Source organism: Acromyrmex echinatior, chromosome 2, assembly GCF_024713525.1.
Source record: "Acromyrmex echinatior isolate Ae372 chromosome 2, ASM2471352v2, whole genome shotgun sequence".
Classification (NCBI taxonomy): domain Eukaryota; kingdom Metazoa; phylum Arthropoda; class Insecta; order Hymenoptera; family Formicidae; genus Acromyrmex; species Acromyrmex echinatior.
The window spans coordinates 12672265-12694365 of record NC_141853.1 but is presented as its reverse complement, the minus strand read 5'-3'; the positions used below and the strand labels follow the sequence as shown (position 1 = coordinate 12694365).

The following is a 22101-nucleotide window of genomic DNA, read 5'->3' as shown; positions in this document are numbered from 1 at the left end:
TGAGATAGGTATATGTTTGATATTTGTTGAAAGTGAGTGCTAGTACAGTCTAGTGCAGGAACAGAAAACAGACCAATAGACAAAGACGGCGGTGATTCGGAGAGAGATGCTTGCAAATTGCACACACCATGATATCCCTTCCACCATGCTTCCATCTGTATCGTGTGGTGTGTTGTGTCGTGATATGACGAATCGTAATGTCTTCAGCAATCGTCAACTTTACTTAATGTCAAATGTGTTTTTATTATTGTATTGCACTAAAGCTTACTATTTTCGCCAAATTTCAAATACATACTTACTTCTCTTAAAATACGCATAAAGAGTGTATATATATATTAACATGTACGTATGCAGGTATGTACATACAGCTACAAATCTCAGTCCAGTTTTTCTCTTTGCTCTTTAATTTGACACTTATCTGGAATGTCTGACGTCGTCGACGATAACAAAACGATTACAACAAATGCCAATTTGAAAAGTTTCGTTTTCAGTTGATATCTTTAACGATGTAGGAGATTTACTGACAAAATAAAAGTATATATTAATTGGAATTCGCATTATACGGTTGAAGAGAGGATTCCATGACATAAGAAGAGAGAAGTAACGATAATTTCTGAAAAACATCAGATTTAAGATACTTATGTAAGTACGATAACGAAACTACCTGATAATAATTTTATATATATAAAATTATATATGTATAATTATTAAATACAGTAAGGCTGGCCATACTACACGCTCAAGCCAACTTGTCAAGTATGCTTGTGCAAATTGTACGAACGTGTATGGTGCCTTGCAATAACTATACAGTTCTGTCATCTACATATTCCAATAAATTTCCACAGGCATATGTGCTTGTATGTATAAACATTTAATATATGCTTTTACATTTGACTTAGTCAATTTTATTTATAGTATAACATTTTTGGTGTGCACTAATCTTCAATTAATGCAAGAGATCAAATTTGTTATTAGTATTATGACAAAATGCAAAATAATTAAGATCTGTTTGCATTGCTTGAAATTCTCCAAAATTTTTACATTTAAAATGAAATAAATATACATTTGGGTGTTGAAGAAAGAGAAGGCAAAGATGCTGAGTGCAAAAAGTAAGTATAAGCAAGGCACAAACAGATGAGTTTATGTTTTACGTTCTGATAAGTATACTACATATATTCTGATTTATATGTAAGTTATTTGCACATAGGTATATCGAATAAATTTTTATATTTGCTCAAGTCGTTTGTGTAAGCCAAAGTCGTTTGTGTAATTGCAGTTTTCTGATACACACAGTTTAAGTGTAAGTATAAATGTAAGTATGCGGCTTACACAAGTATACTTAACAAGTTTCCTTGGCCACATATGTGGCCAGCCAAATGAATGAATACAAAATTGCAAATACTAAAGAGAGAAAATTGGCGCGCGCGCGCGTGTGTGTGTGCGTTTTAAGAGGACTAATCTACAGAAATGAATCAAACAGCGACAAAATTTTTACAAATTTTTTGCAGGTGAACGTGTGAAGATTAGATTAAAAATGCCAAGTTCGTATCTATATGCCATTAATAATGAAGGGCGTGTATTTGGATTATCGACGTCGGGAAATATGTGGCGGGAATTTATGTATTTAGGCCTCGAATTTAAACAATTATCAGCTGTACCACATTTTATGTGGGCCATTGGCGGTGATCGTCAAGTATATGTTCATGTTCATGGCTTAGACATACCAATTAGAATCAAAGAAGAAACTTATGAGAATGAGGTATGTCTAAAATATACCATCATAAGTTAATAATTCAATAAGATAACACATAAATCAACGACAATTAATAATGATTAACATGTTAGCGATGGCTACCTTTGGAGGGTTTTTCTGGAAGACTGCTTCCAACGGACAGATACAATTTTTCCAATCAAGATGGTACAGTTGATCGTAGTAGAGACAAAGTGAAATTGCCATCAATGGCATGGCAATGGGAAGGTGACTGGCAAATTGAAACAACATTAGATGGCCAGCCATTAGATCATGATGTAAATACAGTCCTTAATGCTTATAAAATCTTGCTGTATTATGTGTTTCCTTTTCTGTTTTAAACTACGATTTTATACATTTAATATTGTTATGCTCGCGCCGTGCCACTTCCGAGCGAGTGGAGACGAGTGATCGGCGAAATGAATAAAATTTAAGAGCGCGTCAGGACTATCAGTTTCTAAGCTGTTCCGAACTATCAAATGGACGTCTGATTGATTTTGTGGATGAGCCGTCGCTTACATGTTCGGACGTGCTCCGAGACCGCTTCCGAATCTGTACACTATTCGCATTCTTTCGCCGTTGTACGTTAACAAATAGAGTCTCGCTTTTTTTAAATGTGTGTCCCTTTTATTCCTGCAGCTCGGGAGTGCACGTACAGGTTTGTGATTATGAATTAGTCGAATTAGCGGAACAATTGCGCGAGTGCAACAATAAAATTGTATAAAATGAACCTGTATATATAATGATTATCGTTTTTAAAAGAGAGGTAACTTTTGACTACTTAATTGTATAAGTAAACTTTAAAAAGTAATTGCATTACCGAAACATCTTTGTAGAGAAAGCTTAATATTTTCTACATTGTTTTTACATAGAATCTATCTAGAGTTATACACTAAATATATTTTTTGCGCATTCCGTAAGTGTTATATTTTTCATAAGATTTTGTTTATGTATAGATTTGTTAACAGTTGTGCCCACGACCAAAGAAAATCTTATGATCACAGAGAATCTGATGTTTTAATATAGGGATGGACATACGCAATTGACTTTCCAGCTACATATACTACAAAAAAGCAGTGGAAGTCTTGTGTAAGAAGACGTAAATGGGTTCGTTATCGGAGATATAGCGCTATGAATTCATGGTGTGCTATTGCACCTCTACATAAAGATCCAACCAAGGTGATGAAATACTATAACATTTTTCTATTCATTTTTGACAATTTAAAGCACACACATACACACAATTTTATATATATATATATATATATATATATATATATATACATACATGAGCGCCACATATGTTTTCAGGAACCTTTTATTGATATAGCAGTGGGTGGAAACCAAATGCCTGGAAGTAGTTCGGGTAATTTAGTAGTCTGGGCGGTAACGGCTCACGGAAGGGTATAACGGCTTTTTTTTATTACAGCTTTCCGAAAGATGTAAATATTTAATTAAGAAATTAGATTACTAATTTGAACAATTTATGTCATTTAGATCATGTTCCGTGTTGGAACAAGTACAACTTGTCCTGAAGGACAAAGATGGAGCTCTATCAAATTGGCAAATGGCTACGAAGTATGTCAAATTAGTGTTGGAGCAACCGGTCTTGTTTGGGCTGTACTTATGGTAGGCAAAGCATTAGTTCGTACAGGCGTGACAAGAGACAATCCAATGGGTAAATGAACAAGATAAAATCTAATTACATTGGCTGCGTTCGAAAACATTGTTCGGATGCCTTCGATGCCTTGGATTCATCATCTTGTCCTTGTTTAACATTAATGTCCGAACGCAGCCAATTGAGATATTCTAGTACTTTGATAAAATGGTATAAATTAAAGGTGAAAATTGGTCGGAAGTAGAACCACCGCAGAAAGACTTGAGATTGGTACAAGTTAGTGTCGGTACTGATGCTGTGTGGGCTATAACGCATGATGGCGGAGTATGGTTTCGAAAGGGCATTCAAGGTGAAATAAGTGGCGTTTGTGAACAATTAGCCACTGGAACCGGTTGGGTTGAAATGTTAAGCAAAATGGCATTAATATCCGTTGCTCCAAATGATCAAGTAACGATGTTAATCAATTCGCAACTTATGTCATAAAGAAAATAGAAAATTATATATCGAATTGTATATATGCACTTTTATTACTAACTCTCTTTATTTTTGTATTATAAAGGTATGGGCCATTGGCTATGATGATCGATGTTTGTACTACCGTACTGGTATAACTCGCTCTGAATTGACAGGGAAACGATGGAAATTAATAAACGCACCGTTGCAATTGAGTAGAGCAAGTAGCAACGCCAGTTTGTCATCTAGCAACAGACACAGCACTTGCGGCACACCGCAACAGCAACGTCATCAGAGTTGGAGTTCCTTGGTAGGAATATATTAACGCTGTCCCAACATTTGATATCTAAATCACTTGATACTCGCGTAATAAAATAAAGTTTGATGAATTTGTAATATTATTTTATGGTATATAATTATATGTATAATATAATATAATGATACTTAATTATATAATATACATAATATTACATCATATACTTACATACGAGTATATTATGTAATATATTCAGTTTCGAATGGGTCTTTTGTCTTTATATATAGAATCGCCCTCACAGTACTGGTGAAGGTACAATGTTAATTAGAGAATGGGAAGAGCAATCACGTTCGGCACCAACACCCACGTCTTTAAAATTGTGGCAACGTACCGGCGATGGCATATCCGCAAAGAATACTCAACAAACATCTTTTCAAGATATATATCTAAATGAAGAAAAAAAGAGGTAAAAATTTACACATTTTATGTTTATAAAATGTGATAATAATTAAATGGTACATAATAATAACAATGTAAATGTAATTGTTCCGTGTTACAGATCTACAAATTCTGTAGACACAAGTGACTTAAATGAAGCGAGTGTTGCTAATATAACTATATCTAATGAATCTTTAACAAAAAGTGGAGAATCAATAATTGTCTCGGGAAAAGGAATGGGGGGCAGTACTGTCAAGGTTAAAATATTTTTAGAATTGAGATTTAAAAGTACTGATTGATACACATAAGATAGATACACATAAAAAAAGAATCCTCTCTCTTTTCATATATAAGATATAAGATGTAAAAAAAAATTCCTTAACGAATTATATTTTCTAATAGATTAATCCTGCTGCTTGGAGTCCTGTTCATTCTGTCGGTTCCATGGTAGGTGTTGAAGCACATCCAGAAACTGATGGAAGTGTATTTGATCCGGATTTGACTGGGGACTCTGGAGTGTATGGCGAAGATGAAAGTGCAGGAATAATATATTGGGCCGAATGTGATGTATCGTGGTATAAAGTAGAAGCTGGGGCATGTTTTGTCGATCCAACAAATCCACCCAAATGGTAAAATGTTGAATTTAATTTAAATAATGTTATTATGTATAATCTTAGTTATGTATTATATAAGGCAATTAACATTGGAATTTTTTTAAGAATTTAAAATTATACCAAAACTAAAAATTTACATAATGTTTTTTATTGGATAGGATTGCTGACAGTAATGGTGCAACGCAAGGGGAAATTGGAGAACTGTGGAGAATAAATATTTTAGATGAATTAAAAGCAAGATTAAAGAAAATATCATTTGATTCGTTGATAGTGTATGAAAAAGTAGTTGAAAAGTAAGTAAAAGATATTGATGCGATATGTATTAGTTTTAAATTTCTTACTCGATGATTTTTTTATAGATCATCTTGGGTGAAAAACGGCGACGGTAAATGTAAAATTAAAAACGGTAGTCTATACGAAGATTGCAAGATTGAACTGGAATGGATAAGCAGTGATATTGGATTATTAGATTCTGGAACTTTAATCATATTAAATTCAGATGGAGTAACAAGTATAGTACGTTAATTATTGCAATCAAAATATTTCTATATTGTAATGCACGATCCTAAATGTTTTATAACACAGTAGTAATAAATTACAGATACAATTTCCTGTTTCGGAAATTACATGTGTCGTTTGCTGCAGTGAACCAGGTAATCCAAGGGTAGCAGTTCATACTCCTAAATTAAGTCGTTCAAAAGTCATTAGATTACAATTTGCGAGTGATACAGAAATGGAAGACTGGTTGGCGCATTTAACTTCTGGTAAGGACACACATCAGTACATACAGGAAAGGCAAAGTTATTTTTTTAATTTTTTATTATAGTATCTTGCCAGATGAATAATGTATATGGCAAACCTGGTCCGAATTCCATTTGGACCACAACTGCGTTAGGTGATGTGTATGTATTCGATCCTGCAATTGCAGAGGTAAAAAGTATAAAGGACTATATTATATATGTGTGTGTATATATATATATATATATATATATATATATATATATATATTAATCAAAAAGGATCCTATATATATTTTAGTCTTATTATATATTTATATATTACTTTATTTTATTGCTTAGGAATGTCAATTATCTGAAGACGGATACGTACAAGAAATGGATATTGCTGGTAAAGATTTACCATTTGAAAGCATTTTACAAAATGGTTTCGGATACGGTAGTACTCTAAGAATTACAGTATGCGTTCATGATGACGCTGACAGGTAAATTTATTAAACAAGTTTAACAGCTGTATACCTCTTGTTCACTTTTAGAGTGAGTAAGTGAGTGAGCGAGCGAGAGAGAGAGAGAGAGAGAGAGAGAGAGAGAGAGAGAGAGAGAGAGAGCAGCTTGTGTTAATTATAACTATTTATTTCAGATTGTCTTTTAATCTTGTCTGTTATACTACAACGTTTATAAAACAAAAGACTGTGACGGACAGTCATGACATTGCTTTGCATTTTAATCCAAGACTCAAAGAAAACATCATTGTACGAAATACATATCAAAATGGTCACTGGGGAGATGAGGAAAGAAATGGAGGAAGTCCATTGAAAGCAGGCTGCGACTTCACATTGTATATCGTTTGCGAAGAACGCGGTTATAAAATTCATATTAATGATAGCGAATATACTTTTTATAGTCATCGAATACCTCCCACTAGTATTACACATTTACGTATCAAGGGATTAATGACTTTATGTAGTCTCACATATAAATCTACATCTGTAAGTAAAATATTCTATTAGTGAAGTTTTTTTCTTTATTTTATAATGTTGACCTACCTTGGCAATTATAATGTGCGTGCGTGCATGCATGCATACGTATTTTACTGTTATATACTTTACATAGGTAATTATTGAACCCATTACAATGTTTTGGAGACAAATTGGTGGACATTTGAAAAAAGTTGAGACGTGTTCCGTGGGTGTTACTTGGGGCATTGGTTACGACAGTACTGCTTGGGTATATACAGGTGGATGGGGAGGTGTGTTTCTCAAAGGTACTTTATATTTATAATTAATAATAAATGAACTGATAGGTTTTGTACAAAAGACAAAAGAAGGAAAGAGAATGAGTACTCTCTAAATTTCTAGGGATGAGATTTTATCACAAAAGAAATTTAGAAAGTATAATTATTAAAGATTTTAGGCACGGTAATATTTCGAATTAATGTATCTATAATTCAGTACAAATTGTTAATCTGAAGAGAATTACATAGGCTTAGGCACCAGCAATACCGGAGTAAATACGATGGTAGATACCCATAATTATTATGTATATGAAAATCAACGTTGGAATCCAGTAACTGGATATACTGCACATGGACTTCCAACAGACCGGTATATGTGGAGCGATGCAACTGGACGGCATAAATGTACGCGAGAACATACAAAATTATTGTCAATGCATTGGCATTGGGTAAGTGAATGAGAAAAGAATCTTTTCGAAAATAAGTTGAAACTCTGAATTCACTAGAGCTTTGTGATGTAAAATAATTAAAAAATAGTGTTTACTATTATGACATATTCTTTGAATTGGGATAAATGTATTTTTATATTTTGAAGGTATCAGATTGGATAGTCGACTTTCACACACCCGGTGGTGTTGATAGAGATGGATGGCAATACGCTACTGATTTCCCATCGCAATATCACGGTAAGAAACAATTTACTGATTACGTTCGAAGAAGACGATGGTTTAGAAGATGTCAACTAACGACCAGCGGACCTTGGCAAGAATTAGGAAATACTAAACTCGTTGATGTCTCTTTATATGTATGTTTTGTATTTTTATCATTATCATCTTTACATATTTCGGAAGAAATATATTTTGTTAATTAAAATAGGCATTTGGAAAACCTGGCACGGATGATCCTATTCATGTTTGGGCGGTTGCTGCAAATGGTGAAGCTTTGTTCAGACGAGGTGTCTCAGAATCTTGTCCAATGGTACAATTATTTAAATTGTTTTTAACTTTTTTACATATAATACTATACACACACACGCGCGCGCGCGCGCGCACACACACATTCGCGCGCGCGCGCGCGTGTATGTGTGTGTGTGTGTGTATATATATATATATATATATATATATACACATTAGGTGCGCAACTAAGTTCCCGCTGTTTGTCAATAGATGGCTCCAGCAGTAAGTGAACAGTTTTATCGTGATGGTATACGAGCTCTGCCAGAAAGATGAGAAAAAGTAGTAGCTAGCGATGGGCAATACTTTCAATGATTCATTTGTAACCATTTTTTCACAATAAAGTTGCATTTTCATCAAAATAACAGCGAGAACTTAGTTGCGCACCTAATATAATGTATGCGTGTGCATAAAATTGTTTATTAATTACGCATATAAGAATATATAAGATAATTTTTAATGAGCAAAGTACTTAACCGTTAAGTTATGTAGTGATACTTTTGACCTGCTTGACATGTTTTACATATTAAATAGGGAGTATCATGGGAACATATACCAAGTGATCAGCCATTAATTAGCATATCGTGCGGTCCATGTGGACAAGTCTGGGCTATTGGAAAGAATGGTTCCTCCTGTTGGAGGCTAGGCATTAGTGCTACAAAACCAACTGGTATAAAATTAACAAAAAATTATCGCGGCATACATGTATATAATAACTATAATTACTACAATATCTCTATTATACCTAATAGATAAAAATTTAAGGTATTTAATCAAAAACTTTAAGATAATCGATATTTTATTTCAAAAAAATCAAAAATTTAGGTATACAATGGCAAAATGTCGAGCCTCCTTCAGGCGCTCAATTGAAACAAATTTCAGTAGGACATGATGTTGTGTGGGCCTTAGATACGATTGGTCGACTGTCAGTACGCCGAGAAGTACAATCCAATGTTTTCCCCGAGGGAACTCATTGGCAGACATTACCTGCTATGCCAAACGATCCCATTCATATAGGTATCGAGTAGCTATACTCTTCCCTTGCATCTCTTCTATTTCATTGTATGTAAAATGACATGTTAATACATTCGTAGATATGTCAGTCGCAAATGCTAAGCAAGGATTCCGACATGTATCGATTTCGAGGGAGCAAGGACAAATTTGGGCAATTTCAGGAGCTGGTATTATTTGTCGAAGAATTGGTGTTACTCATGAAAATCCAGCTGGAACCGGATGGGTAACCGGTATAGGGGTAAGTAGCGAAAACAAGTTTCAATGAGCTGAAAATTGATTTAAAAAGTATAGAAAATACGGTCTAATAATTACATGAAACTGTAACAAAAGATTGAAATTAGAATTTTTTCTAATAACTTGCTAATTGTTATACAATTGATAAATGTAGATAAATGATTATAATACTCTTTTTTAATACCTAGTGACAAAAGTAGTATTAGTTTTCACACTTGAAATAATTGCATCACTGGAGCGCAATATTAATCTAGAAAAAAGTATAAAATTTTTATTGCAATACTGTCTCATAATTTACATAATATTAAAATTATTAAATGAGAAAAATAAAATTTGAATTTTTTCCTAACAGGCAAACTGGCAAAACATAAGTCTTGGAGGACTTGTAAATAAGACAAAATAATCTTTATTACGCATATTAAAATATTGCGTTATATAAATAAATACGTATATTAAAAGCTACAATAATATTAAACAATTAATAACTTCATGATTGCCTTGTAAAGTGTAATATCGCATGCGTACACATGTATATGAACACAAAAGTATCCATGCCAATACAATGTTGTTAATTTGTAGTCAATCATAATAGTATAGAGCAAATTACTTGACATCATCACATTGAAAACTTCTTCCTCAATATGATGGATATTAAGGAAGTGTTGAAATGAGAGAGAGCGAGAGAGAGAGAGAGAGAGAGAGAGAGAGAGAGAGACAATTAAATAGTTTATAAAAATAAGATATATAAAAGAATATATGTACATTCATTTAAATTCCTTCTTGAGTTACAATTTACATCAGAATATACTTATACGATAAAATAATAATGTCATTATGTAAACATTTTGTTATTTTTTTAGTAGTTAGAATATGTGTGACAGATAAACGGATAAATGTAATATCTGTGACTAGCAAAATAGCCCAAAAAATGCTTATAAATATATAATAAAATTAAATAATACTTTTCTGTGATTGTGTAAACATTCCAATGAGCGTAACAATATTTATTAAATGATACTTAAGAGCTACTTTTACCAATTTTATGAACCAAGAAACTTAAATTCGTATCTGGAAACACGATAGTGTCTCGGCGCTAAAAGCCGAAGTGAGACACTGCCGCGTTCCTTATAATCACAGCGCTCAATGTTACTAATAAAATGTTACGACAATACTTATTAATTTTATTTTTTCTTACAGCCAATATATATTTCGTTAAATTTTGTACAGATAAAATGTAAAACGTTTTAGTAAAATGAGACTGTAAGAGAGTCATCTCAACTATAATATGTACATACATACATTGCCACTGTAATGAAGATATCATCATTGTGCACCTTAAAGTATTAATTTTGTTTACTATTTTATTATAATGTAAGAAGCGCAAGCTATTTTTATTTTATAAGACAAATATCACAATAAACTCTACTTTTGTTATGTAGCACCGTTATTATTATTATTATCATTGTCGTGATTATCGGAACGTCGATACTTATTAGTACAAATATATGTGTTAGGTGTAATCGAAAAATTTTGTAAAAGACGTTCAATTATAGTAATTATACTCTTGCTAGAAAAGAATTAAATTCAAAATTAATAAAAAAGATAACCGAGAAAGACAACTGTATTTATTGAATTTTATCTCTCTACGTTGATTTATATTAAAGCCATATGCGCACGTGTATATTGTATTATTAAAATTAAAATTTACTATAAAATTATTAAAATTCGAAAAATACTTTTCCCAATTAGATATTAGAATTAGATACTTTCCATCGGTCTACGGTCGTACTACAAAATGGTTTTTTTTTCGCTATTCCTCACGTTACGAATAAAAGATATGTTAAAACGAAACATTGTAATGGATATTTCTCTTTTTTTTTTATATAAAAAAAAAACGATTTTATCAAAATGATGTTAATATCCTAAATTTTTCTACATATTTTTGTTGTAACTTTTCGTTTTCTATCTTATCTCTTTTCCCTTGCTCACTATGGACAATTCCGTAAAACCCGTAAATGCAGAATCCTAAGAATAAAAAATTGAAATGTAATATTTGATTTAAGCCTTTAGATTAGTTTTAGTCGTCTTTGAATCGCATAGTACATTTTTTCATGCTTTTTAATTTTACTACAGGACTTACCAATCAACAACCAAGTGGCGAATCTAATCCATGTAAAGACGTCTAGTTGTAACATTAAATATGTGTTTATAAAAATACTGAGACACGGAATAAGCGGAACGAGTGGTACCTACAGCAAGATATTATAAAAATATGTTAAACTGATCAGACTTTTCACGCATCCCTGTTATTATATATTATCATAGAATGTAAAACAATCGAGCTTTTTACAATTAGTGTATGTACAATTAGTGCTGCGCGCACATTCCTTTACCTTAAAAGACAATTCAGTCTTCTGCACCGGTTGTCTACCAATCGCTGCTAAATTCAAGAAAAGAACAATCGCGAGTGCACTTAACGTCACAGATATTACCATATTTCCTGCAAGCAAGTGCGCGCCCATGTTACTAATCAGAAACGTGATAATACATATAATGATACCTGAAACGATTAAACTTTGCAGATCGGAGGAATTACTTGACATGTCTTAAAATATATGTGTGTGTGTGTGTGTGTGTGTGTGTGTGTGTGTATGTATATATATATATATGTATATATATGTATAAAAATATTGCATTTACTGTAAATATATAAATATTCTAATTTGCTCATATTCTAATAACTCACAGAGGAAGGCAATGCCGACATTTGCAATTTTGTTAGAAAGTTCCGTTGGTTCTTTCCGATTTTGCAAATTGAATAATTCCTTAAATATATTTACAGGTGTAAGTTGATAATTGCTCGTTGGTAATATCACAGAAACGTTGCTAGAATTTTCTTCTTTTTGATATCTATAAAAATGTATACTTCCTACTAATTTTGATTAATTTCACTTGATATGATTTATAAATATTTACAACTCTCAATCTCGATCAATCATCAAATGTTACCTCAATATCAAAACGCATATCGCTACTATCGTATACGCAAGCAGAGTCCCGATAGACATCATATCGATCAATTGTTGCAGATTGAAGATGAGTGTCATGAGACCTAAAATGCAGAATAGTATCTACGTTAAATATTAAAATAATTAAATGTCAATAAGTTGTTAGACATTTATAGGTATGTATGTACAGGTATGTATGTTGCGCGCCTCGATTATCTGATTCTGATCCGATTGCTTCTAAATCGCTGCTAAACGTATGCACCCCCCGAGACTCTGGTACTATTATATACATACCGATAAGTAAACCAGAGAGCACTGTGCCGTAAATAGGCGTCATTGTCTTGGGATGCACCGTGGAGAGAGTCTTGAATATTATACCATCGCTAGCCATGGCGTACAATACGCGCGGTAAAGGAAACATAGCGCCCAAGAGACTAGTGCAGAGCGCGAATATCGCGCCTATGTTGACGATCCATTTGACGACGGGCCAGCCGATCTCGTCGAACGCGTGTGGAAACGGCGCGTCCGCACTCTAAAGACGAATATTCTCATTTGAATTCTTCAAACGATCTATAGACTAAGAAAACCTTCCAACGAGTAGTTGATCGAAAATGTTAAATTGCTTTCGCAATAATTGTTACTATCTTACACTTTATAGAGAATGGTTATTATAGGTATAATATATGATATAGACTATATTATACTCACCTGAGCATAATAAGGCAGCATCATCGTTAGGACTATGGAGACACCAAAGTACGCTATAAATATAACAATGAGGGATAACACGACCGCAAGAGGAATATGACGTTGAGGATTCTTGGCTTCTTCGCCGGTAGTAGCGACCGCATCAAATCCCACGAATCCGTAAAAACACTTGGCCGCTCCGACCATCACTCCATTCATGCCAAACGGCATGAATCCACCAGTTCCTCCATTCTTCACAGTATCTGGAATATCCTCGGGTGCGATTGACCAGTTTGATGGGTTCGCTAGAAGTATATATTCGATTAGAAACATATATATAATCCGTTAGGAGCTACACACACACACACACACACACACACACACACACACACACACACACACACACAGCTTCAGCTTTATATGCTAACAATGACTAAGCTAACAATTTAAATTTTTTAATTAAGACGAGAGATTTTATACATCTTTATAGGTATTTAAAAACACACACCGCGCGCGTGCGCACGCACATACATATATCTATACATACATACGTATTTGAAATAATGTATGCCATCGTTTTTCGAATCATATCGAGACTAATATATGTATAATGATTGATATGCGTGGCGCGGCTTAACTTCAAACTTATATATTTTAGTCTTTTAGAGGGTGCGTCCAAACTATATCGAGCCACGAGCATTTCGGCTAACTTTCATTGTTTTTTTGCCGAGTCGCTCTATAAGGGTGCATAAATTGTGACTTACCTTTCATCGATCCTGCGACGATGACGATCGTGATAGTTATCAAGTTTATAACAGTAAAGATGTTGTTTAAGATGGACGATTCCTTCACACCGATGCATAATAGCACCACTAGTAACATGACCATCGCGAAAGCGAAAAAGTCAGGATACTCTGATAAGAAAGAAACATCGATAGGCATAAGAGAGCGTAGAGCATTTCCCATGACATTTCCTATTAACGCGTCGATATAACTGCTAAGACCTCGAGCAACGCTCGCTGTGCCTATAAAATCATTTTAAAACGTCGTTTTACTTATATATGTATGTAGATAATTAGGTATACATGTTATCATTACGCCGCGCCGTTACGCTGTCATTAATATCTGCGACTGGCCTTTCTCGCCGCGCATTCTGCGTGATTTCCGATTTTTCGCCAATCATATATTTCTCACCAATTACATATTCCAAAATTAAGTTCCATCCTATGACGAAGGCGATGAACTCGCCTACCGTTACGTAACTATAAACGTACGCTGATCCGGCTTTTGGCACTCTCGACGCGAATTCCGCGTAACACAAGCCTACAAATATACAAGTATATATAATTATATTATAACTACAGCTTATCCAAATAGCAACGCTTGTAATAAAGCGCTAAAAAAAAGAGATTATATGCATTTTTTATCGCTTTGTTAATGCTTCGTGTAAACGCTGTGTGCTACACACATACTTGAGTACCCTATAAGCGCATAATATTATTTGATATTAAGTAATATTTTAGACATATTCTTAAAATATTAAATGTAACATTTTAAGAATATTGTACCAAAATTATATAATATTGAGTAATATTCTCGAAATATTAATGGAAGATTATATGTCCACTCCTGATAATATTGCATAATTATTAAAAGTAATTATTAATGTTATTTAATGGTACTGTAATATTGTATAAACATTAAAAAATATTATAACAAAATTTACTTTAATTTGTAAAACTGTTACAACTGTTTAGTATACGTTTCATGTGACACATTATATATACATATATTGATTAATCATCACGTTATTTTGGCACCTTGTCATCAAGCCTTAAAATTGTATCCGACTCTTCCCGATCAATATGATATATATGTGTGTGTAATGTACACAAGTATGTGTAAATGATTGTGTGTGACAACACACTGATTTGGTTTAATTTACCCGCGAAAGCAGACGCGATAGCAGCTATGAGGAAAGATACGGAAACGGCAGGTCCAGCCGTCTCTTTGGCGACGCTACCGGCAAGGACGTAGACGCCTAAACCGAGGGTCGCACCCACGCCGAGTGCAGTCAGATCGAATAAACCGAGGACCCGTGCCAATCGTTCGCCGTTCGTATCTTCATTCTCCAGTTCTATACGCCGTCGCGACAACGCTTTCCACAAACGACTCGTCATATCGCACGGATCCGGGATCTTCTTTCTCTGCTCAACTCTGCTGCAGCGTACTAAAGCTAAAATGTGCGTGAATGTCAACGTCAATTATGTCGCGTATACTATATATCATTCGTAATCATTCGTTAATCAAATCAGACGTTATTTACGAAACATTATTTACAAAGATTATTCGGCATACCACGTTAATTAATTAATAGCTAGCTTTTTTAAGATTAATCCAGACCGCTGAGATAGCTCAAGATACCGCTCTCTGCTGTAACTTGCAGTTTGTCGATATTGTAGCCTACAATTTAAACTCATTTTAATATAAGGATTTCTGCATGTATAATGTGTTGTGAAAAGGTTTTCGGAGCTCTAGTACAAAAGTAATTATAAAATGACCGGAGCCCCTTCATCAATTTTTTATAAATTTAGTGCACGTATATAGGATGTTACATCAAACTTTTTGACACACGTTGCTTGTGGACAGATACACAGAGGATTAAACTGCAGAATAGATTCAATAGTCCTCTACCATTTTACAATTTTCGCAATTATTTGCTTTAGTTTATTACCTAATCAGCAGAATGTCCAAAATCAACATATAAAAGATTTATACTTTAAGATATTATACATATATCTTTAAGAATATTCTTCAAGAAATACCAAAAAATTCTGAGATAGAGATATCTTGAAGTTATCTAATGCGTCGACTATATCCGCTTCACTTCTTTAGAAATTAATATCTCGTTAACTATCATAAAAATTGTAATACTAATGATAGAGGATGTTTCAACTTGTTAGTTCGGTTTATTTACCCAAGCGGTGTATCAACAAGTTTTTGGACACTAACCAAGTTTTGGTATACATATATATTCATATTAAGATCTTTACTTTTAAAAGTTATTATATGAGGATAATTTTTTTAATATTGTTCTATGGTATTATAAAATTTTAGGTCAATCAAATAATATTAACATATATGTATATGCCACATCCGATTTCGATTCCTCCCATCCCATTTATAGGTATAACATGGGGAAGTGAGGGAGGGGGAAGAATGAAAGTATTTTACAGTTAATTGTTGCATTTATTGTTATCATAATGAACTATCGAATAAGCAATATCTCGTTTACTGCACTCATTATAAATCATTTATATAAAAATTTTAGGACATAATAAGACGATATTAAAATATGCTGCGTTTGAATGAAATTTCTCTCATTTGTGTTTTATCCATATATTGTACGACATATTGTACAACCGCATTGCAGAAAATATTTGACTCACAGATTGAAATCATTAATAATAACCGTTTTTGTTGATACTTTTTATTCATTGTATTCTTCGTTGCTTTTGAGAATTTTTTGTGATAATTCTGAATGATCTGAATGAAAAATTACAAATTAATCAGCGCGCGCGATATGAGATTAAGTTAGAAAAAATAATGTATTAGGTGTTGGAATTAATTCGTAGCGTTTTACAAGTGATGGGAAGTACTTTCATTAATGTATTTTTTAATGCTCATGTGAAATAAATAACATTCTTTCATTAAAAACGCTACGAATTAATTCCAACACCTAATAATTATTTAATTTTGAAGAAAAAAATCGAAAAAAATCAAAGCTAAGAAACAGATATTTTTGCGTACAGTTATCTATCCGTGTGATAATGTGTATACAGCGGCAATGTTTTGTTTAGAATCTAATACCGTTGCACATATGTCACAGATGATTTTTTAACCAACGCTTATATTAGTCAAACACTTTACGTTTATACTTAAAAAACTACTTTACGAAAAAAATGGCTTGCACTTTAATTACTTAATTTTTCATGAAATTTCGCGCCGCATTATTTTCGAATTTTTAGATCTGTGAATTTTTTTTTCAAAATTACATAAAATTTATTGACGAAATCTTGTTTCTAAATTCCATAAAATTGAAAATTGATATTTTTTTGCAATATTTTTGTCTTATTTTGAAGCGCTGCAATTTAATGAAATATCATCAGACAAAATTTAATATAAAAGTACTTTACAGCACAAAAGTTGCAACATTGCAGCAATATTGCATGTTGCAGCAATATTGCAGCGATATTGCTGTAAGTTCTGTGTTGTATGGATAGACGGTTTAAGCTTTAAAATCTTTTTTAAAAAAAATTGATATGATGATTTTTCGGATATCGAATTTTTATATAAAATGTTATTGTGTGGAAACTTTCTTTATCGACGGTCAGAGTTTTTTAAAAAATTAAAAAAAAAATTATACGAATCAAGCGCATTATAACAAATATTTTTCTTCTTTTGTCTTTTTCCTGTAAGTTTTTTAATTTCAAAGTAAAAAAACATTTTTAAATTAATTATTTTAAAAGAATTATTTTCTCAAGGCATATATTATATATAATATATTTATATGTTCACATCGAAAGAATTAAAAACGTATAAGAAAAATATAAATAAAGAATTATTTATCACTGCATTGAATGGCTCTCTCGGCCATTATTTACTACACAAGAACTCGAATAATGTCAATCCAAATAATAATTATTGCTCGTTAAATTGCCTAACAATCGTTGTTCGGTTATAAACGAAAGATCATACAATATCCATTAAAATACTAAAGATATAATTCCATTAAATTTAAATTATTGCTTGATTTGAAATTAAATATAATTTGGATACGCGAAATTAATTTGGACAGAAACATTAAAAAATAGTTATATCTTATATTTAACAAAAATGTCAAAGTCCCTTTAACACTTATAGAGATGCAATATATTCGCCGCACTTTCTACTCCCCCTTTCCTTTAAATTCTGATTTTTTTCAAATGGAATTATTTTATTTCACATATATCAATATTTTGCGTTGTATTATGTGATTCAAGGAAACTGACATTCTCCCTGTAAGAATTCTTGCAAAACCTTGCAAAAACATGTTCACCGCAAAATGGCAATTGTGCAACGATAAAATCTCGAAAGAGGATAAGAATCAGGAAAGAATAGCCAAAGATATTAGAATTCGAAAAAGAACATTAGTTCTTCGTTTTCAATATTTTACGCAATAATGAATTTCCATTTATTAAAATTTCAATTATATTGTCGACTATTTTATAACAATAATTTTAACATAATAAAATTATATAGGATTTACCATTAACCGACAGTTTAGTCAAAAAGTCAAAAAGAGAAACATCAAATAAACTTAGAGAAGGTAGGTAATTTAATTGAGAGATATCTTTCAATTTTTATACGTGGAAATAATAAGGTCGCGCAAATTCTGTTCGATTAAACGTTATCGTCGCGATGTATTGTATGTACGTACGTACATTCATACGTACGACTGCTCGCAACCTTGATGCCACTTTCACTCCGTTCACTTATTTCTCCATACAATCATTCCATTCGATCTTTACCCAAGATTTTGAGCACATTAGCATATAGTTTAATTAATATTAAAAATAAAACGATAAAATATAAAAAAGAACAAAAGAACATATATTTATCTCTCTATAATCAATTATTACGCTAAAATTGCATTTTAAAATCCATATTACAAAATTTTTATAATTTAAAATATTTAAATTTATATTTTCTGAAAAATTTTTTTTTATACAGTATCATTGTTGTCGCAAATGAACAATTATTATTATCGTGTTTTCAAAAAGCAATATGACATCCTTTCTACAATACGTGAAAAGGATCTTATCTTTTAATAGCCATCAGTGCTGCAAAATGTAATCTTAGTCATTATATGATCGTCGTCATTATCAGTTTTCATGCTCAAATCGGATTGTAAAAATGCTTGGTAAAAGATTGTAAATAATTATTAAGAATTCTTAATTCTACGTCATAAAACATGTATCACTGGTAACTATGAATAGACGATAAAGGAATACAGAATACGGAAACAATTTAATAAATCTATAATGATAAAAAATGATAACAAACAGAATGATTGACAACTTTTTTTTTTAAGTGTTTTATGTGTAACAAGTTTTATGTATACACTATATTCTTAATTATGTTTCTAAATATCACACCGTTATTTGTATCGTCGTTTTCATTGTAGATGAGGAATTACACCGAACTCTAATGCTTATTCTTGCGAATGATAATTTTAAGAACAACGCTACAGCAAAATTGCAATTATCCTTTGAGTGCAAAATTATATTATATTTTTTATTGAAGCTCGATAATTCATGGTCGATAATCATACAAAATTATAAAATCAAGTAACGCACAAGCCTTTTGCTTTTACGCTCATGTATATACGTATGCACACGCACGCACCACGCACATGCACACATATATATAACGAACTCGCCTTGAATCAAAGGCATTTAAGTCAAGAGAGCAAATATTTACGAACTGTCTCTTACACTTGACTTCACATCAGGAATCGTGCGCGTATTACTGTACTAGTCTAGATCTCTAAATATATTTAGGATCAGGCATCAGATTGTACGCGCGCGCGCGTATAAGAGAATGCCCTATCCTATGTAATTACTTCCTTCCTTCCCTCCCTCCCTCCCTCCCTCCCTCCCTCCCTCACCCTCTCTCTCTTTCTCTCTCTCTTTCTCTCTTCTTTCTTTTTAGTTATATATCTCTCAATAAAATACAATATATAAACTTTATATATATTCTGAACAAATGCCACAGAAAACTATTTTGTTAGAAAATCATTAATCAAGATAAACTATTAAAATTAATGACAAAGAAAATAATCAAGTCATTTTTATTGTACACTTTTAATGTATATACTAATAATATATAATTCACACTATATTTTTACCAACTCTTTATTTAAAACCAAGACAAAAATCAGAATAGTATATATTTCTTTGCCACTAAAAAAATCTTACGTATTAGCTTAACCTCAACGATATTTATTTTACATATGCTGTTTGTTTTTAATGTCTGCAGCGCGATATAAAATGTAATTTTAAATTAAAAAAAAAAATAATTTAATAAACTTTAAATCCGTTAAGATTTCTTATCTTATGTGTACGCGCGCTCGCGTACGTACGTGCGTGTGTATGCACATATATATTATAATGCTTTTTAAATAAAAATAATTGTCGTCGTGCAAACAATCCTGCACTTAGACGATTTACTCAAACATGAAACAAATTTAATATTCTTTCCAGAAATCATATTATGATGAGTTTATATATAAAATTTTCCTATGAAAAATGTTTAAATAGTTATTAAATGTAGTTGTTTAATGTTGCCGATAATTACCAACAATGAGTATCGACAATAATTTCTGATTCCGCATCACCTATCCAAGGGCGTGTACGGATTCCCATCCGGATGTTCCCCGGGTATCATCCTTGTTTAACATTAAACAACAAGGATGAAGTGATACATCGGATAGTAGTACTCGGATGGGAATCTGACCATAGCACAAGAATATTTAGTTCGTAGCTATACCTCTTCAATATAGTTATACAATCGGCTATACAATCCGACACACTTGGATATCCGTTTTTATTCAATTCATTCATAATAGAAACCTTGAATCATTAGAAATCAAATTAGCTTTATCCAGCTAATCCAGATTTATCAATAATATAATTTTTTATCGAAGCTATAGTCGATTAAAAATACTGATATATTAAATTATACATTTTTTCAAGATAAAAAAAAAGAAGAGTATATAAAAGTCCATTCGCGTGTTAAATTGGTAATTTTAATTAGACATAAATTATCCGTTGTTTTAATTTCTGAGAAAAATTATAATGTAAAATTATAATGCAAGATTTCATATAACACGAAAGACAGTAATGAATCAAAAGCTATCGAGGTTTAAAGTTATTTTAATTTAATGTTACATGATACACGTATTTTCTGTACCTATTTCTATAATTCTAAAATATGTTTTAAAAACCGAGGCTTTATAAATATTATCCATATTTAGAATATTTAGAGGAATATGTACGTTTGACTTTGCTTGACATTGATTTATATATTTTATCTAGAAAAGAAGCTTGCAACTACATTATGTATAAATGTAAATAATTCAATGTTATAGTTTTCTCGACGTTATTATCCATTCTTCAATGGCTATGTAATTGTCTTCCATTAACTGTGTGTCTGCGTGCGTGTGTGCGTGTGTTTTTGCGTGTGTGTTTGTGTGTGTGTGTGTGTGTGTGTGCACGTTTACGAACAACATGCATAAACATTTATGCATAAAATATGTGACAATATTTATATTCTACCGACTATCAATATTATAAGAATCTTTCAACGTACTTTATGGGAACAATTGACAAATAATAATAAACAATTAGTAAAACAGATTTCTCTGACATTGATTGACATTAAAATGATCAAATACTTGTCATGATGTGATTGAATAAACAAGCTTACCTTAGTTTGATGATATGTATAAAATAGGAATATTAATATGTACACAATATTAAATTTAATCAACATAGGATGAATAATGTGAATCAAATTGCTAATGCGTCAATCGTACTCAAGAACTGATTGCTTCGGCGGACAACCGCAAATTAATAACGTACTATAATTTTACAGTAACCACTTTCCACCTGTCTATGTAACAATAAGCTTCAATGTTCCCCCACTATACTATTGAAGTAGGACATTTGCGTAGCGTTAGGAGTCGCTGCGCTAACTTGTTATCGCAAACTTCCAGTCACATATCAGATGCTCGGACATTCTTTCTCTCTCTCTCTCTCTCTCTCTCTCTCTCTCCTCGCCCTCTCTTCACACTATTTTTGCACAAAATATATACCTTATTTCGTTTTAGATGGAATCGTCAAAATATATTGGCAATACTCTTTACCCTTTTTATTATGTAATGTATAAATATTGTGTGTGTGTGTGTGTGTGTGTGTGTGTATATATATACATACATCCATATTCTCAAATAATTTACAATTAGTATCGTTAACGTTGTAGGTAGGTAATCTGTATACAAAG

At 32.2% G+C, this 22101-nt stretch overlaps 2 protein-coding genes across 12 annotated transcripts; one reads left to right on the top strand and one right to left on the bottom strand.

Moving 5' to 3' along the window:
- Positions 1 to 26: 26 nt before the first annotated feature.
- Pex23 (tectonin beta-propeller repeat-containing peroxin 23) lies at positions 27 to 10739 on the top strand. 9 transcript variants are annotated; one of them, XM_087403127.1, is made up of 29 exons: positions 40 to 354; positions 492 to 642; positions 718 to 857; positions 916 to 1109; positions 1208 to 1300; positions 1509 to 1759; positions 1846 to 2028; positions 2777 to 2929; positions 3062 to 3154; positions 3248 to 3428; positions 3592 to 3815; positions 3928 to 4131; positions 4365 to 4543; positions 4637 to 4772; positions 4918 to 5144; positions 5288 to 5422; positions 5489 to 5645; positions 5731 to 5893; positions 5956 to 6059; positions 6209 to 6351; positions 6507 to 6855; positions 6980 to 7130; positions 7350 to 7549; positions 7696 to 7905; positions 7977 to 8078; positions 8588 to 8723; positions 8879 to 9070; positions 9148 to 9305; positions 9654 to 10739. In XM_087403127.1, the coding sequence occupies exons 6-29, from the start codon at positions 1535 to 1537 to the stop codon at positions 9702 to 9704; spliced, it is 4056 nt and encodes a 1351-aa protein (XP_087259253.1). In that variant the 5' UTR covers positions 40 to 354; positions 492 to 642; positions 718 to 857; positions 916 to 1109; positions 1208 to 1300; positions 1509 to 1534; the 3' UTR covers positions 9705 to 10739. The 9 variants fall into 9 exon arrangements, with proteins under 9 accessions (XP_087259256.1, XP_087259253.1, XP_087259252.1 ...); XM_087403126.1 differs by having other exon boundaries at positions 1194 to 1300; XM_087403125.1 differs by having other exon boundaries at positions 976 to 1300.
- Positions 10025 to 21960, bottom strand: slif (cationic amino acid transporter slimfast). 3 transcript variants are annotated; one of them, XM_011067363.2, is made up of 12 exons: positions 21526 to 21960; positions 15355 to 15459; positions 14942 to 15232; positions 14095 to 14319; positions 13761 to 14021; positions 13018 to 13301; positions 12604 to 12841; positions 12311 to 12413; positions 12048 to 12211; positions 11695 to 11861; positions 11442 to 11550; positions 10025 to 11326 (listed from the first exon to the last, which is right to left on the bottom strand). In XM_011067363.2, the coding sequence occupies exons 3-12, from the start codon at positions 15174 to 15176 to the stop codon at positions 11205 to 11207; spliced, it is 1908 nt and encodes a 635-aa protein (XP_011065665.1). In that variant the 5' UTR covers positions 15177 to 15232; positions 15355 to 15459; positions 21526 to 21960; the 3' UTR covers positions 10025 to 11204. The 3 variants fall into 3 exon arrangements, with proteins under 3 accessions (XP_011065665.1, XP_087259266.1, XP_011065666.1); XM_087403140.1 differs by having other exon boundaries at positions 14191 to 14319; XM_011067364.2 differs by lacking the exon at positions 15355 to 15459.
- Positions 21961 to 22101: the final 141 nt, after the last annotated feature.